The sequence below is a fragment of the Desmodus rotundus genome, chromosome 6, assembly GCF_022682495.2.
Source record: "Desmodus rotundus isolate HL8 chromosome 6, HLdesRot8A.1, whole genome shotgun sequence".
Classification (NCBI taxonomy): domain Eukaryota; kingdom Metazoa; phylum Chordata; class Mammalia; order Chiroptera; family Phyllostomidae; genus Desmodus; species Desmodus rotundus.
Window position 1 is genome coordinate 83,232,487 of NC_071392.1, and position 17,221 is coordinate 83,249,707.

At 53.6% G+C, this 17,221-nt stretch overlaps 1 protein-coding gene across 4 annotated transcripts in view; it reads right to left on the reverse strand.

The window, feature by feature from the left end:
- HIPK2 (homeodomain interacting protein kinase 2) overlaps window positions 1–17,221 on the reverse strand; it is a 169,142-nt gene continuing 151,921 nt past the window's right edge. For 2 of the 4 annotated variants that reach the window (XM_053926491.2, XM_053926489.2), the window contains exons 13-15: window positions 16,052–16,296; window positions 12,256–12,416; window positions 1–11,261 (exon numbers count right to left, since the gene is read on the reverse strand). In XM_053926491.2, the coding sequence (XP_053782466.1) occupies window positions 10,800–11,261; window positions 12,256–12,416; window positions 16,052–16,296 (868 nt within the window). In that variant the 3' untranslated portion in view covers window positions 1–10,799. The remainder of the gene's footprint in view (window positions 11,262–12,255; window positions 12,417–16,051; window positions 16,297–17,221) is intronic. The other 2 variants (XM_053926492.2, XM_053926490.2) reach the window with 1 other exon arrangement.

Genomic DNA, 17,221 nt, shown 5'->3' on the forward strand with positions numbered 1-17,221 from the left:
GCGCAGTGACTCCAAACAGTTTAATGTGATTCCAAGACAGAGTGTGATCACATCGCTACACATATACAATATGCATATGTGAGTTTACAAATTTTCATTAAACTCATTTCACCTCAGAGACCGAAAAAATGATCGAAAAGAAACTGTGAGTAACAAGCTATAACATAGTTCACCACACGGGACCCCCCCTTCTCACCCTACAGTTAGTAATATTACAATTAAAATAACTATATTCTTCTATAATTTTTCTGTTAAAATCATCTCATAAATTTACAATGCTATTATTAGTTTCCAAGACTAATATAAATTCACTCCATTTTTCTACAACGAAAATGATTATTAATTTAGAAGCACACGACGTCAGGGTGGAGAAACACAAGCAGTTTAGGAGCAAGGACTGGATTCAGTCAAGAATTATTTTCCTTGTAAAACATTCTAGAGCCAAGTAAAATATCCATCCTTATAACATACCTATAATATGAGACTAAGGAGCAGGTTACATGGAAGTCTACGACACATTGGTTTGTCTTTTAAAAAAGTAGACATTTATAAATAAAAAAAGAAAAGAGGGACAATTCACGTAGGAAAGAGGGCACACGAGAAAATACTGCTGCACGCGACCATTTCCACAAGGAGTAACGTGGGTTAACACTTTTTATTACAGGAGCCGTACAGTGAAGGGACGCAACAGACCAGGGCTTCCATGGGGTCACCAGGCTGACGTGGCCGGGCAGAGAATGATCGAGAAGAGATGACCAGATGACCTTGGGGAGGGAGCCACGTCCCTTGGACTGGTGACGGAGCGTCGCCAGGTCTCTTCCCGGTTCTTGTTGTGGGGAGTGAGTCCTTCCGTCCAGGGTGTCCTGAGCTCGCGGGCCGCTGGAAGGTACACATTTCTACAGATCCGCTCTCTTTCCATCCTAATGGATGCCATTTTTGGAAACGTGATAGAGTGTCAGAGTCGGCAGCTCAATACATGTGGTCAAAGCGAATTGGGGCGGAAAATTCCAGTCATTTGGATTTGTTGCCTCCCTCACTCATCTATGCCCTTGGCGCTGGGGACCCAGAGAGGGCAGCGGCGCCCTGCAGGGACACCGGCCTCCGCGGTGGTGAGCTGGGTGATGGGGCCCGGCGTCCCCCGCCAGGCCCCGGGGGGTGTCGGCTAGTACATCGACGCCGACTCAGACTTCTGAAAGCTCCCCTGCCTCCTCATCCGTAAAGCTATACTTCTCCTACCCGCAATTTGGCTTGATATATATATACACAAACATATATATCAACATCTCTATCTGTACAGTAATTCTCTACTAAACTAGAAACTCTGCTGCCCCGAAGTACGACACCCTGGTCTACTTCATTTGGTTAGAAAGATGCACACACAGAGGATGAGGAGTTGCTTTGGGGGCCAGACGCGACTGTGCCCTGGGAAAGCCACGGAGAAAGTTGCAATGAGCGGTCACACCAGGGAGGAGAGAGGTGGAGGCATGGCCAACAGGAACGCCTGCTGGGAAGGCGGGGTGGGGTGGGGGACACTTTAGGTTCCATTCAGAAGTCACAGAAAGCTACAAAGAATGGGCATGGTCAAGTCATTTTTCACTTCCCAAGTTCTCCCTTATAACCTGAGCCAAACTATTAAAATAATAATAATAATAATAACAACAATAATAATAAGTCCACTGCCCCTTCAACCAAGCAGACGACTATCTAAGAGGGAGGCAAGACCACCCCTCACAAGGTGAAGTGGGCCCTTCTTTCTGGTTCTGGAGAGCTTCCTGGGAGGCCTGGGTGCCTGGCTGTGGGGGAGGAGGGGTTGTAGCTACGGCCAGGGACAATGGCCCAACACAGGGAAGGGGAGGCAGCGTGGGGACAGACTCGTGTGGAGAGTGGTGGAAACTAGAGAGCAAAAACAGAGCCCTTTTTCAGATCCAGTATAGCTACTTTTTTAAAAAAGCCAATTTCTATACCTGTAGTTTTTAAAAATATGGTTAAGCCCCCAAGACAATGACATAGAATTCATTTGGTTAATTAAAGTACAGGAGAAAACCAATCAGGGGAAAGCGGGAGTGTAATCAGGAGGGGCAAGATGAAAAATATTTTACAATAACATTTCTAACAAAAACCTGTAATACGAACGTACTGCCAACAGCGTTCACAGGGAAAAAGCAAGTGTGTTCTTGGGGAAAAAAACCACACACAAACAGTTCCCTGGTCCCAGGTGTTTGCAGTTTTCGCGGTCTTATCTGCTAAAGGAATGCCCTTCAGTGCACAGCAGGTCCTCCTCACAAGAAAATAAAATAAAACACCCCCCCCCCAAAAAAAAAACAACCAAACCAACATTCTTAGGGGAGCCTGCATTTCCCAGTTGGTTCCTGAGGGACGCGGGACGCGGGGCCCTGGCTGTGCAGCCTCTCTTGCCTTTTCAATGGGTCTCGGTCCCCCAGCCCCCGCCTCCAGCTCAGCAGCACTCACATTCTCCAGGAAGGAATCCAGGTCCCGCCTCCCACTGGACTAGGCTTCACATGCAAGATGGAAGGTGGACAGGGTGGAAGGTAAACACATCCCTTTGCATTTATCTCTTTTTAAAGGAGAAAAGGACCCAACGACAGCAGATACGGAAAACCTAGCCAACCAGTATGGGCATTGGGATGGACCAGTCGCCCCTGCAAAACACCCATCAGAACGTCGCCAGGGGGCCCAGGAACAGCAGCTGTACCTTCGGGGCCACCTGAATCCCAGTGTCTTCTACTGCCTAGTGACTGGAAGTCAGTGGATCATTAATAAGTTAAACATTCAAATCAAGACAAAGTCAACGAACCAGGTGTCTGTTCGCTCTGTCTCTTCCAAGGTGTCAAAGGGAAGGCCTCGAAGACAAGGGCCGCCATAGCCTGGCGTGATGTCTTCGCGCCTGGCACGGGCTGTGGACTTAACCCAGAAACCCTTTCAGTCTCTCGCGTTCTCGTGGAAACCGGTAACAAGGAGGGAACGCTTGTGCCGGGCCACACAACACCACAGACTACGCAGAACAGACCTGCCTTGGGGGACAAGGCTCCCAACTAAAGAGGCGATCGCTGGGGCTTGAAGATGTCACTTATCAACAGAAATTCTCTTTAAAAAGTACCAGTTTAAATGTAAACGCTAAAACACTTTACCTATAAAATGTAGCCAGAAATATGCTGAAGTGGCCACAGCCAATTATTTAGTGTATGCGTTTAAAATGTGACTCTCTTGATGCCTTAGGAGCCTGACAGCATTTTACAGCAGCTAAAAACATACATACTTGTCACACGCATTTGAGGGTCACATTTTTGTGTGATTACCATGCACAGAGAATCACCTCTTCCTTGGTTTAACTTTTTGTTGTAAAGATGAGCTATTTTCAGGATTCACTTAAGCAACAATGGCCAGGGTGTGCATTAATCATTTCCAGCTCCCACAGAGTTCATGGTCTTTTAAATCCCCAGATCAAGCTGGCTACATGATTTTCAAAAAAGGCTAAAACCAGGATGAATGCCCACGTTTGAGGTAATTATTGCCATTATATCACAGTTTGAGTAAGGTAATGCACCTAAAACCTTCTCTACAGAAACCTTCCGGCGCACTGCCAGCGTTCCACCAACCGAATCCACCCAGGATCTCCAATTCTGATGAGCTGGGTTTGCTTCCAATGGAGCTCAAGTTCTAGATGACTCTAAAACTTGTGTAAACTACCTAAGAGTTTAGGCAAACAAGCCTGGAGCCAGTCAAGAAAGGCGTTCTTAAAATTAAAAAAAGAAAAAACCCCAGAAAACCCCACCCGAAACAACTGAGATGTTTCATTTAACGAGTGATTGAGTTTTCCAAAAGAAATTAAAAATCTAGTCCTAGAGCTTCTTGTCATCTTTCAACCAAGATCAAAGCACTCTGTATTTCTACCCATCTCAGACTCCGGCGACACACTCCTTCCTCACGTCCAAAAAGCTGGCTGGTTCCCCTCGGTTTCCACACCATTGCTTTCCAGGTCTTTGAGAAGGCTATCTCAAAAGAACACTGGATGTTGCTCTTCTTTCTAAAAAGCATCTTGTCTTTCCCCTTCTATTTTTTTTTTTCACACAAAGAAAGAATGTTCTGGACGTCAGACCCACACACAGTATTTACAGGCTTGCTGTGGATCCGTGTCTGGTTCTAGTGAAGAGCGGATCGATTCCGGAGACGCTAAACAGTGCAGTCAAAAATAGCATTTGGAAAAAAATATATACCTTTAGTATTGCCTTTCTAGAATTAACTATAAGCGAGAAAAACTTATTTTTTTAAAGAAGGAAAGAACACTTTTTTTTTCTCTTCCACCCCCGAAAGAGTTTCTGGTAGCAGCAGTACCGAAATAGTTGGTGCACTGGAAAGGAACCTGAAATGAATTCTACTGTGAATCAGAGGAGACACCCCTGCAATTTCCTCTAGACGTCAAACTAATTCTCGCCCCTCTGCTTGCATGCAGTTTGGGACTCCCTCTCCACGCACGGGCAGGGACAGTGTGGGGGGCATCCCTCCAGGGCCTTTCTTTGCACGTACACACGGGAGAACACCGAGGTTAGGGGCTGCGAGTGCCGTTCTGGAGGTGGGCAGACCCAGGTTCAAGGTTGGGCTCCCTACGAGATGGGTGACCCTGGGCGGCCTACCAGCTCTCCAAGCCAGCTGCCTCATCTGTGAAGGGACTAATATTGCTGATTTCACAGGTGACTATGAAGACGAAGTTAAACAAGCTCACCAACGAGCAATGTCTGGCCCAGTGTTCGGCACTCCGTCCATGGGAGAACCATGAAATGGCCCGTCAGAAACGGGAGGCTGTTCATTGCTGTTCATTAAAAAAGCAAAACAAAGCCCTATCTCAGTGAAGCCCTCCTTAACAGAAAATTTCACTAGAAATATGGAGATTTCAGACCATTATATTTTGTTTCCTTTAGCACATGGAGCTCTCCCCACCTTAGAACGCCAGCTTTCTCATCAGTAAATGAGGGGTGGGTGTTGTGCATGGGGTGGCTGTGAGGGCCCCATGAGTTCGTGGAGTGGCCCGGGACCTGGCGTATGAAAAGCATTCAACAAATGTTGCCTATTATTTACTCGAGGGATATTGCAAGTTTTAAGAAATGAGATAGTCAACATAATGTTGTAATGCAGGGCCTGAGATTAGGGGCTGTCAAAGGCTTGGGGGTGTGGTGCTGGGGGGACTCAGGAAGACCCCTCTGTGGAAACTCTCACTGAGCCTCAAGGGAAGAGATGTTTTGGAGCTGGCTCTCTCCAACCTCTAGAAGCTGCCAGAAAGCTGTGAGAAGCCTCTGCAAGGGTGGGCTACGACTATGCTCATGCGCAGTGGCGTCAATAGCCTTGGAAAGGTTTCTACTGGGTTTAAATGCCACTCCACCATCTTCAATTCTCTGGTAGCTCCACTGAGATTTTACAGACTGGTCTGTGGAGATGAGAAGTGAGAATCCAAAGGCATCAAAGCGCAAAAGCACTGACTCCCCGAGCCCCGCTCCGGCATGCATCAAAACCTCCGACACAGCTGAACTTCCGGCAGGCCCGCTCCGCCAGGCCCGTGGTGATGTGGCATCGGTCCAGCTCACGTATTTGTGCGGTGTCTCCGGTCCCCGAATAGCAGCAGCAGCATTAGGGTTCCTAATCTCTACTTCTCTTAAAAGATGAGCACAGTTTCAAAGTAAATGTAATTAAAACATAAAAGGGTAAAGAGGAAAGAGAAAGACAAAAGCAGTTGCATCACTAACGATGTCATTATTGCCCAGAAAGGAAAGACAGAAATGCAATTTTGCCTGTATTCAGAGGTGTCTTCGAGAAGGGTTCTTTGGCTAAAGAAAGGAACGGTTTCACCTTCCTTTCCAATTTGGTAAGGACATCTCTGGCCTGCTTGATTTTGAGGGTTCCCCATCTGAAATCTGTAAGATGCACCAGGAAGGAAAGACACAGGCCGGGCGAGAAGCATGCTAAGTCCCCAGGGCTGGAATGTGCCGTGGCAAAATCTCTTATACTCGTGCTGTGAAGTCCCAGGTTAGACCTGAGGAAGGAAACCTTGCCCCCCTCTTGAATTTTCTCTGCTACTCAGGACACCTGGTTGTTTTCTTCTGTTTTCTGTCCTGGAAGCCACTGGGCAGCCAGCGAGAGCCCCACATGCCTCTTACCCCCAGCACCAGACAGAGAATCCGGGTGAGAGCCGGGGCCAGCGAGGGCACACTGCATTTCTTCCACCGCAGCCCATCCGTAATAGCTCCTTAAGCCTCCTTGTCTCCTTCCTCCAGTTTCCAAGAAAAGTCTGCTCCACTCACTCACTCACGCTCACACACCCCAAATCCTCCACCACAAGCTTGTTCAAAAATGAGCGTTTGCAAATCTGAAGGTCTGGTCGAGGGAAAGCAGCCTGGGAGCCGCAGGGCCGTGCCTGCCTTCCCTCCTCACACCCAGCAGTCTGGTGTCCGGTCAGGGCGCGCCTCCGGGGGTGCAGAGGACGAGCCGCTGGCTCCCACAGCCGGCAGGCCCCTCCCCACCAGAGCGCAAGCCCAGCCCGGGGAGACGACTGCCGCTTTGCCCCAACTCTTCTTTTCCCTCCGAATTCGATCAACCACATGCTCTTCCACAAAAGTAATTGGCATCAAGCCTCAGACTCTCCCACCCATCGGCCTGCTCACCCCTTCCCTTGGAAACAGCCAAATCATCACGAAAGAGGCTCCAAGCGAGCGCAGAGACATGGCGCACGCACGCAGGTGGGCCAGTGGGGACCCGCAGAGAAGCGTGTGACCTGCGTGTGGCTCCTCGGGCTCCAGCTGCACGGCTCTCCCGGGTCTGCCTTACTGAGTTTCCCCCTCCCTCCAACGTCGTCTCTTCAGCAGACAGGGATGAAGCCAATTGCAGAACAGATGATGCTCTAGGTCGCTTGAGGTCTAAATAGGACTAGGTTGGCATCCCTCTACTTGAGAGCTGGGTCCTAGGGATGGGCAGCCTTGTGTTCGCCCTATTTGCCAGGGTGACTCAGAGTTGGGGGGTGGCATGGGAGGTGGGGCAGTGCTAATGAGCCCGTGCAGGGGCTGGCCTCGGGCTGGGGCGGGGGCTCTGACCCCACCCTGCTGGGGACGGAACGAGGAAGATAGGTGGTGGCTAGGGGGTGCACGCTGATGTTTGCTGAGTGTCCGTGGGACTGGGCCCTGCTTGCCCTCTCCCAGCTGGCTCCCCTTCTGCGAAGCTGGCCAGGGTCTGCTGGCTCCTATACCCTCCCTCTGCCTTTTTTGGGCTCACTAATTTGTCCCGAGAATTGTGAGCTGCGAAGATGAACTGGGGGGGCAGGGGGAGACTGGAGAAGTGGTTAGTGGGAGGAGGGGAAGTGAGGCTGAAATTTCCCAGGGGAAGGTACTGCCTGCCTAGCAGTCTCCCCTTAGCATCTGGGAGGGAACAATGGTCTCTACACTGAAGGACACTGGCCACACTCCTGGGGCCCTGATGGGAAACGGGAGGACATTTGGGAGAGGGGCTGGGTCAGTGGCTGGGCGGATACAGAGCAGGCGTGAAGCAGGTCTAGATCTAGGGAGCGGATTTCAGAAGGACAGGGAATGGGGCAGAGGGCCATGGCCCGGGCTGCAGCCCAGGAGACGCCTGCTCATGTCTCTCCCAGGCCACTGAGAGCCCAGGGAGATACAGCATGACGGCGCCCCCTCTGGCCTGTGCAGAGCAAAGGAACCTGATTCTCCCAACTTGCGTTCCATGGCCAATCTTTCCTGACAGGCTCGCTGTGGGACAGAGACGACAGAAACGTGTTTCCTGATTCCTGGTTCTTTCTCTTCCTTTTTGTCTGGCAAAACTGGACATCTGTCTGTCCCCCCATGTACTCACACACTCACAGATATAATAAAATAAGTTTAAATATTAAAGAGAAAACACAAAGATACGTGGAATAAATGTGCATTTCGAACCCCAACTAAAATATCAGCACGATGATAATCATGATAATAATTATAATGCTAATAATCAAGATAATTAGTACAATAACATTATCTTTATGAGCAGCATGGAACTTTCATTCCCGGTCTGGAAGAAGAGGAAAGGAAATGTCAGGTGACAGAGTCAGAGACTTCCAACTCAGTAGGCCAAGTCACTCCCTTGAACTCGCAAGGCTGTTGTCTTTCCCGTGAAAGGCTGGGTGGAGAAAGGGTTGGGAGTAAACTGTGGGAGGGGCCTCGGGATGCCACCAGTAAGGCAAAGGGAGGCTCGTGCCACTGGGCTTGGGACCTGGTGGAGGCACCGCTGCCTCCTGGCTGTGGAGGTCTGGTCTTCCAGGCTGGCGCGCCCCTGGGAGGGCACTGGCTCCCGTGTCCTCTAGACTCTGCCCCCCCACCCCAACCTCTCCGGACTGGCCGCCTTCCTCTTGCCTCAGAATGACGGCACTCCCCCGGTTCCCAGATGGAAGCTGAGGATGAAGCACCTCGTCCCACTGGCTACCTGGGGGGGCTGTCCTGGCTTGAGAGGGTTGTGGCATCTTTCCTTTTAGCCTAAGGCCTGGACTAAACTGGTTCCAGTTTGGGGACCTAGTCCTTTGTAAGAGAAGTAGCATGTATGGTGGGGGAGGGGAAACATCCAGAGTTATTTCACATTTCACAGCTAAGAGCTAAGGTAAGGTTTGGCTTCCTCACCTTTCACAGTAGATCGTTAAGAGGGGCTGTCGGGTGGGGGGGAGGGGAAGACGAGGACGCACTGCCGACATCGGGAGCCACCTCTCTGCACCTTGGAAACTTGGCTTTGGGGTTACTTAAGGACTCAGCACAGAGAACCAAACAAGTAGGACCCCCTTTAAAGTCACATCTCCCAGCCTTCATGTGTATGAGCTGCTGTGGACGGAGAGACCCCCACCCCATGAGCAGCAGGTTCAAAGCCTGAGAAAACTTTCGGAACGTATCACAGGTGCAAAGAGGGCGAAGGGCACATGTCTTTGGAAACCTAACTGGTGGTGGGAGTGTTTTCCACGGTGCAGCGTGAGAACCCCTGGTCACCCTCGTAAACGTCTTTCCTGCCTTCTGCCCACTGGACCCTCAAAAATCAAAACAAAGTTGTATCTTGGGGAGGCCCAGGTAACGTGAGGGAAAGGCTGCAGCGGACACAGGTGGAAGGCTCTCTGTGGAGGGAAGGATCTGGCAGGACACGAGCTCAGCCAGGGAACCAAGGAGGGGGCGGTGCTGAGAGCAGCTGGGCTGAGGACTCCTGGCCGGGACCAGGCCCCCTTTCTGCCGGCTCTTCCCCACTGGGAAGGAGGCAGGCGCCTGGCAAGGCCAGCGTTCCTAAAACACAGAGGGGACCTCGGGTCCCCCAGACACCACAGCTGGCCACACAGGTAGAACTGGGGGCAGCATGAGGTGAGGGTACAGGGTGGGGAGTCTCTCTTGCTCTGTCTCCAAATAAAAGTCAACTAAACTATCACCACCACCAGGTCCTCCCCGCCATCCATCCTACACCTCTCTCAACACCCGTGCCAGCTCCCTGACATCCCTCTGACAGCAAACAGCCTAGAAAGACCATAAGTATAAAAATGAAATTAAAACAAAAACAATTTTTTTTTTTTAAAAAGGAAAGACCAGAGTAAAATGTTTCAACAGCACGAAAGAAGAGCTGAGGTGCTCTGACTCGCCCTCGTCAGCTTCCTGGAGAGCCACGGAAGCAAACCCTCGCACGCGTCCGTCGTCGGTAAGGCACTAGGAGGGAATGATGTCAAGTCGAGGCTGCGGGAGCCGTGCCCGCAGCAAGCCCGGGCACACGGGGAGGGCACGCTCGCGCACGCTCACATGCCTGGACCACCACATTGCTCGCATGCCTGTGTTATAGCATTTCTTTTTGTGCAATCACACTGAGGAACAGTCTATTGGTATCACTGGAGCTGAACACGAAGCAGAAAACGGGGGCGGGGGGGGGGCAGAGCGCTCTAGGGGGTCGGCGACGACCGGAGCCCTAATTACGCGACTAAGGGCGGATTCAAAGAGAAAACAAATCCTCACAAAAGAAAAAGAACTGAAGTGCACAACGCACATCGTTGATGACGGCCGAGGAGTAACATTGCTTAGGGATTTATCCAGAGTGCTCACAAGAGAAAATGTGCCCCTCTGGGAGGCGGCTCCCTTCCGTGGCCCCCCAACCCCCCACCAGTCCTGACCCACGAGCCAGAACTAGGTTTTGCCGACCCCAGACTGACCCCCAGACACCAGCCTCCTCAGGCCGCGGCCTGAACTTCGAGGGCTGTTGACCCTTTAGAGTTCTGGAAAAATCCCTAATTCTTATGTTCAATAATTTAAAATCTATTGGGTTTCTGTATCAGGCGTCCCCGGACAGCAAACTCTCAAATGTCACTTGCTGCCATATGAAAATAATCTTTGAGAAGTTCATAGAGAAAGTTCTTCAGAAACGGGGGCCCCTCAACTTCCGGAATCTTCCATCGCTCTCTTCTCCTCCTCCTTTCCAGTTTGGTGCAGAATGGGTTTGTGAGCTGTATTTCTGTTACTGACATTTTGTTTCTTTTTTTTTTCCTTTTTCTTTTTTAAAATAAAAAGCATAGATCCCCCCCCTCCTGAATCCCTTCATTTTTAAAATGTTCTCTTCTCTGCTCTGAGTCCTCCCACTTCCTAGTTCAAGTTTCAGCGGTGTCTGGCCCCTGCCCCCGGCCCCTCCCCGGCCCCGTTTGCATTGTTTCTGTGCGGCATCTTCAGTATAAAAATCCCAGTTCCCACGAGGTCCCGCCTCCTCCCCCTCTTCCCTTGGCTGTGCCCCCTCCCCCCCTCCAGTGTTTATATGTAAGGGTACTGGTTGACCTTGGCGGGGCTCAGTGGGTATCCAGTGTAGACGGTGGAGGCCGGAGAGGCGCTGATGTAGGTCTGGTGGGCGAACTGGGCTGGGTACTGACTCGGGTGGATGGTGGGTGAGGGCAGGACCCGGGGGCCCACACTCACGGGCACCTGGTGGACGATGCTGGCCGGGTAGGCAGTGTGCTGCACCGTGTGGCGCGCTGAGCCTTGGGAGGCCACCAGGTGGGCCACGGTGCCGGTGGAGCCCAGGGCTGCGGGCGCCGTGTAGGTGTAGAGGTGGGGCTGGGTGGGAAGGTGGGCGGCGGCGGCCAGGTGGGGGTGCACAGTGCCGTGGCTGGGGCTGTTGTGCGGGAAGGAGTACGGGGCCTGGGCCATCGTGGGAGTGATGTAGGCCTGCTGCCGTCGGTGGCTCCCGGCGCGGTCCGTGGTGATGTGCTGTTGAGCCTGGACAAGGAGAAGCACCAGGAGAGGGCTGCACTGGGGGCTGGGCCCTCAGGGGAGGAGGGGAGGAGGGGGAACAGGGGAGAAGGGAGGAAGGAGAGAGAGGAGAGAAAGGAGAAGGGGGTGGAGGGAGGGAGGCAGAGGCGGCCCAAAGCCGGGGAAGTGATAGAAGTTGTCTCCTGGTACGCTGGGAAGTAAAATCAGCCTGGACTGAGGAGGGACTGCTGGGCCCAGCGCCCCCAGTGGATGACGTACAAAGTCACCGAAGTGGCTGAGGAGCCCCTCTTGGAATGACACTGGTTTCTCTCAGTGAAATCGTGTCTCTGAAACCAAGGCCCTCGGAAACTCTGCTGTCTGAAGCTGCATTGGTACGTGTGGACCAGGCCTCTCTTCTGTCCTGGCCAATCTGAGTCCCGGGGACAGAGGCGCAGCCCTTTGCACGAGGGGCTTCTGAGCACAGCCCACCCACTTATCCCACTTCTGTGGCTTCCAAGGAAACTGCGGACCTGAGCTGACCCTTTGCTGACACAGGCTGGCCCTGCCCTCAGCCCTCAGAGACCCTGCTTTATCTACATGCCCTTCCCCAGCATCTCGACTCCTCCCCTTGGTCTGCGGCTTTGGGGGCTGGCTTCCTGCACAGCAAGGCATCAGTGAAGCCGACTCCATCGAGCCGCAGGTCTGTGTCCCTGCTGCTCTGGCCTGACTGGGCCGAACTGGCAAGCTGTGGGCCATCCTGATTTAAGCTCCAGCACAGGCCACTCAGTGCCGCACAACCTCAGACTAGTCCCTCTGCTTTGGGCTGGCTCTCCATGAAGCAACAACACCAACTTCCCCAAGGGTGACCGTGGAGGAAAGAAAACACCAGAGGTCACGCAGGGCACTTCCTGCCACCGCCAGAGGGGCCGTAGCTCTGTGAGGTGGGCCGGGGCCCACCACTGCCACCCTCTCTGCAGCACAAGGGTGGAGGGAGTGGCCGAGACAGCCGGGGGGCGCTTACCTGGCTGAGGTTGAGAGGCTGCTGCTGCTGGAAGTGCGGTGCCGGCCGGTGCTGCCGGTAGGTGACGGCTCCGGACGAGCTCCCTGAAGAATGGCCGCTGGTGGAGGTCACGTTGCTGGAGGACTTGGACTTGTAGGAGGACGAGTGGTGGCTGGTACTGACTGTGCCGGGAGGAGAAGCAGGGCACAGGTCAGTCACCACCACCCCTCCGGGGCCAGCTGTGCTGTTCCAGGAAGGAGCCCGTTTCTGAGACTGGCCCATCACAGACCAGCCTCCGTGCCCCAGACCCCGCCGGGCAGGGCTTGGCCCAGGTCCCCCGGAGTTCTGGCTCCGGCCCGCCTCGCGCCCAGCTGCTCGATTTCCCCCTAGCCTCACTAAATTCTCGCAGAGCTCATTCTGTTGTTTTCCGAAAGAACCTTCACTAACCGAAGAGACCTGAGATCTCCCTACAAGAGAAATCCTCCAGAATCCTTCCTGGGCTGCGCAGCACAAGAGGGAGGACGCCCTGCGGGGAATGGACCGCCACCTGCGCGGCCTTCGTCCTGATGGGAGCGCACTGGAGCCCCAGCCCGGAGGCTTGTACGGGCCAGACGGCACCAGGAAGCGGAGGGAGGCGGCTTTCCCGACTCTTCCGAGCCAGGGGGCTTTTGCAGCTAAGAGTGCGTGTTAGGGTTGAGAAAGGTCGCGGGCTGTGGACAGACAGGCAGCAGAATGAAGCCCTTCTGGCCCCTCCCGTCACTAGAAAGGCTGTCCTCACGGGGGAAAATGGGTCTCTTTCCAGAGAAAACGGTGCCACTGGGTTTTCCAGAGACAGGGGCCCTGGTTGCTCTTGATCCAGTAGCCTCCCTGAGAGGGACCTTCCATTTTTCTCTTTTTTGTTGGAAATGTCCCTCAGAGATTCTCAGCTATTCAGGTAGTTGTTTCCTGGGGAAATGCAGGGGACAGGCACCCAGAGACGGGCCGATCACAGAAATGGTTCGTGTGACAGGCGTGCAGGGCCGGCTCCTCACTCTGTAGACAGAAAACTGTGGTTGTGCTGGGTGGGCTGGCCCTCGGCTTCCCCACTGGCCTTTGCTGGGGGTGGGACTAGGTGGTAACGCTTCAGTCACTTTCGCCACCGTTTGTCCCCGGGGACTCTGGCCGCCCTCCTAGGCACCCTCCATCTTTTCTGTTTTAAAAGGCCAAGAGAAATTTAGCGTCGGCCACTTAAAAAAAGAATCAGTTCCTACATGATCTGGATAAGGTCTATCTTGAGCCAATTCTCAGACACAGTGTCGTGTATTTTTACGGAATCAGGGCTGTTAGCGGATTCCCCTTGAGTGTCTGGGAACACACGCACTTTGATTTTCAACACCTGCTCTCATCCCGCAGGTCTGCGACCCCGGATCTGAAGTCCCTGGGGCCAGACATGTTTCAAATGCAGATGTCAGAAAAGGAATTTGGTGCAGGTTCAGTATACTGCGACACCGCGCTGCCGTCAAACGCTGCACACACTCGACCAGGGCACACACGTGGCCGTGACAGAGAGGCTGTGAGCCGCCCCTTGCTGGGCCAGGCCAGGTTTCTCCGACCAACTGCGTTTGCTGCAGACTTAAAATTCGGTTTTCAGAGCTTTTTTGGATTTGGGATTGCAGACTAGGGAGGAATATTTCCTTCTCTTCGGCGCAACAAAAGGGCCAGCCTTCCCGAGGGATTTCAACCCCACGGTCTCAAGGCCTGGCGTTAATGGAGCAGGCGAGCCCTTCGCACCAGGCTGGGAGGTGTAAGGCTGCAGTGTTCAAACGTGCAGGGCTCCTCAGGGCCGAGGGGCGGCAAGTCAAGAGGTAAGAGGTCCGTATCCACGTTCTCGGCTTTCAAGTGCTTCTTTCCCGAGACTGATGTCCCAGAGCTGGGTTCCCTTTGCCAAGTTCTGGCTCACATTCACACTTCTCCACTTCATAAGAGAAAGGCTTCCCTCGTACGCTCCTCAGTGTTAATACAGTGCACTGACTGACCCCCGGTGTGAGGACCCTTAGGGACCTCCAAATAGGGTAATTCAGGAATGGAGAGCTCTTGAGGGAGAGAGTCCCTTGAGAGCAAAACCAAGCCATCTTTTTATATATATATTTTTAAAGAGAGTGAGAGGGTAAGGGAGAGAGAAAGAGAGGGGGAGAAACATTGACTGGTTGCCTTTTGCATGCACCCTGTTGCATGCACCCCAACCGGGGATGGAACCCAAAACCTCAGCACGTGCCCTGAGCAGGAACTGAACGGGCGGCGACCTTTTGGCTTGCGGGACGATGCCCAACCCACTGAGCTGCACCGGCCAGGGCCCAAGCCATCTTTTCAGTAGGAAACGTGGGTGACTGTCTAGGATTATTTTATTCAGGCTACTACTGACTCTTTGCCAGCTCCCCACTGCATCCATCCATTCACGAGACAAAATTCAGTGGTGAGTTGGTTGTTACAGGGAAGACTCTTCCTGACAGAGGGGAGGTCAGCTTTGGCCACCTGGGCTGACAACCTGGCTGCATTTCCATGTGTTAGATGAGCCAAATCTGCAGCCTCAGGTTGTGACAAAGGTATTTAACGCACTTGAATAATGACGCAGCACGACAGAAATGACACCCTTTGCAGACACTTAAACTGGGAAGTGCACGATGGATAGACTGACAAACCACCATTGATAAATGTGGGGGCGGAGAAGTAGGAGCACCGCTGCTCCGGGAGATGTCTCCTGGGTGAGCCGCTGGCCCACTGGCGCCTTGGGTCACTGCCGCCCAGTGCTGCCTCCTGCCCAGGTCTCCGCGGAAACACTCGCCAACACAGAGCGAGAGGATTTGGGGAGAGAGAAGTCCTCTGTCCCACACTATGCAGAATGACCCAGGGCAGTGGGCTGGACGAGCTCCCGAACACCCCATCCTGAATGCTACTCTTCGGCCGGAGGCCGCCCTGGGGGCAGTACCTGAACCGCCCAGGCCTAGTGGGCCTTACAGGTGGCAACCACCCCAAGAAGGTTCCCAGGTCTCCTGGGGAAGCCTCAGGTGACACCGGATGAATGAATAACAGCCGATGAACAACAGCTGCTAATGTCCAAACAAAATCTTCCGGTAGTTCACATCCCTTTCCTTCTAAGTGGCTTGGATGGGCTGGTGGTGGTGTGCGGCAGAAAAGCGAGCATGAATGTTTTTTCCGGTTTATTCCCCCAATTCTTCCACTGGCGAGCCTGAGCCAGGCAGACTCTGAAGAGATGCTACCAAATCGGGGGCGAGGCGCTAAGTGTACCCAGAGGGCTAAGTTCTCAGCCCTTCTTCTAGGGCCCCGTTTTCAGCACTAGCCTTCCCTGATGGGAGGAATCCTTTTACTCAAGCAATGTGTGAGGGACAAACACGCTCGCCATGCCCTCTCCTCCCAGTGGCGACTTCTGAGGAGACTCAGGAAGAACCTGAGCGGACTCGGAGAAGGTTCTACCCGCACAGGTGGCCCCGGCCCCTGGAGGGACCGATGCCAGAACTTGGTTGAGGACTCCCAACACTATGCGTCAATGAGACCGGCGGATGGGGAACTGGGCTCTTATTTTTATTTACCAACCACATCAGAGGGAGAGCCACTGGAAAGGCAGCGAGGGATTAGCTACAGAACTTAATAATGGAAACGCTGCTTATCCGAAGTGATGTTTAGCGGATTCCTCTCTTGGCTACTGGAACAAAATCTGCAATAACCTGGCACTTGTCTGCTCACACAACCAAACCGCTAGAGCAGAAAACAAGAAGACCGGTCTCTACAGAGACCCTGGCCTGCCCGGTCCCCACATTACCTGGCACCAGGCTGTCACATTCCACCAACACTTCGCTGGCCTGGGTTTTCAGGGGTGGCACGATGATGGTCCGGGGGTTCCCCGCGCAATGGTTGTCCAGACTCCCCTTGGTGTCGAAGGCGTTGGTGTTGTGCCCGGCGCGGTGCTGCACGGCATAGGGGCTGGTGTTGCTGGAGGAGTCGGAGTACGGGGAGTCGTGCACCGTGACACAGCTGATGACGTTCTTCCTCTGCTTGGAGGCAGTGCTGGAGAGGGGCAAGGACAAGTCAGAAGTGTGAGGAGTGACACACCAAACCAGCAGTTCGGAATGGGCTGTGGGCAAAGCCCCTCTCCGTGCCTGGAGGCAGTGGGTGGAGGCAGAGTGGGAGAGAGGGCAGATGTGACTTCCGCTCTCCATAATCCTAGTGGGCAGACAGGGGGCCCAAGGGCCACCTAACTGGCAGATGGGGACATGAATGTGAGAAAGGGCTGCAGGTGGGCCTACAGGTGCTTCTCGAAACTGGGGAGAAGCTTCGAGTGGGGCTGGGCTATCCCTGTGCGGCAGTGCGCCCTGAGCCACCGTAAGGGGACCTCTCAGCAAAGACAGAGTCCAGAAACACCCAGGCCACCGGAGGCCCTGTTACAGGAGGGTACTCCGGAAGAGGGGAGAGCAGAGCTTAGACTCAGGGCCTGGAGCTGCGGCAAACTTGGGCAGCGGGGACTGGAACATCCAGGAGGAACCCGGTTGCAGAGACAGAGAGATGGATGAAAAGTGAGGTTCTGGGGAGGCAGGCCCCACAATACAGCTCCGCTGTGCTGAGAGCTCCAGCTCGGAGCCGGACTGGGCACCACCTGCAGTCTCTTTGCTGAGAGCATGTTGCACAGGGTGGGGGTGGGGGTGCCCGGCCCTCGGAGCAGGGAGGGCACAGCACTGGGTCTAGGTGAGGTCAGAGGGGCTCCTGCTGGGGGGTGGGGGGCAGGCACATTCGGGAGTCACTCTGGACCCCTGCTCTTCACCCTGAAACTTAAAGTGCCAACAGCGGGAACCGGCTTTGGAGGCTCGGCCAGCACCTTTTTTCCCTGAGGTATTTACGTTGGTGAGATTACTTTGGGAACCAATTCTGCCTGCCTCCAAGCTCAGACAGAGGCCGGTGGGATGATGGAAATAAAATCTGTTGTTTACTGTGAAGG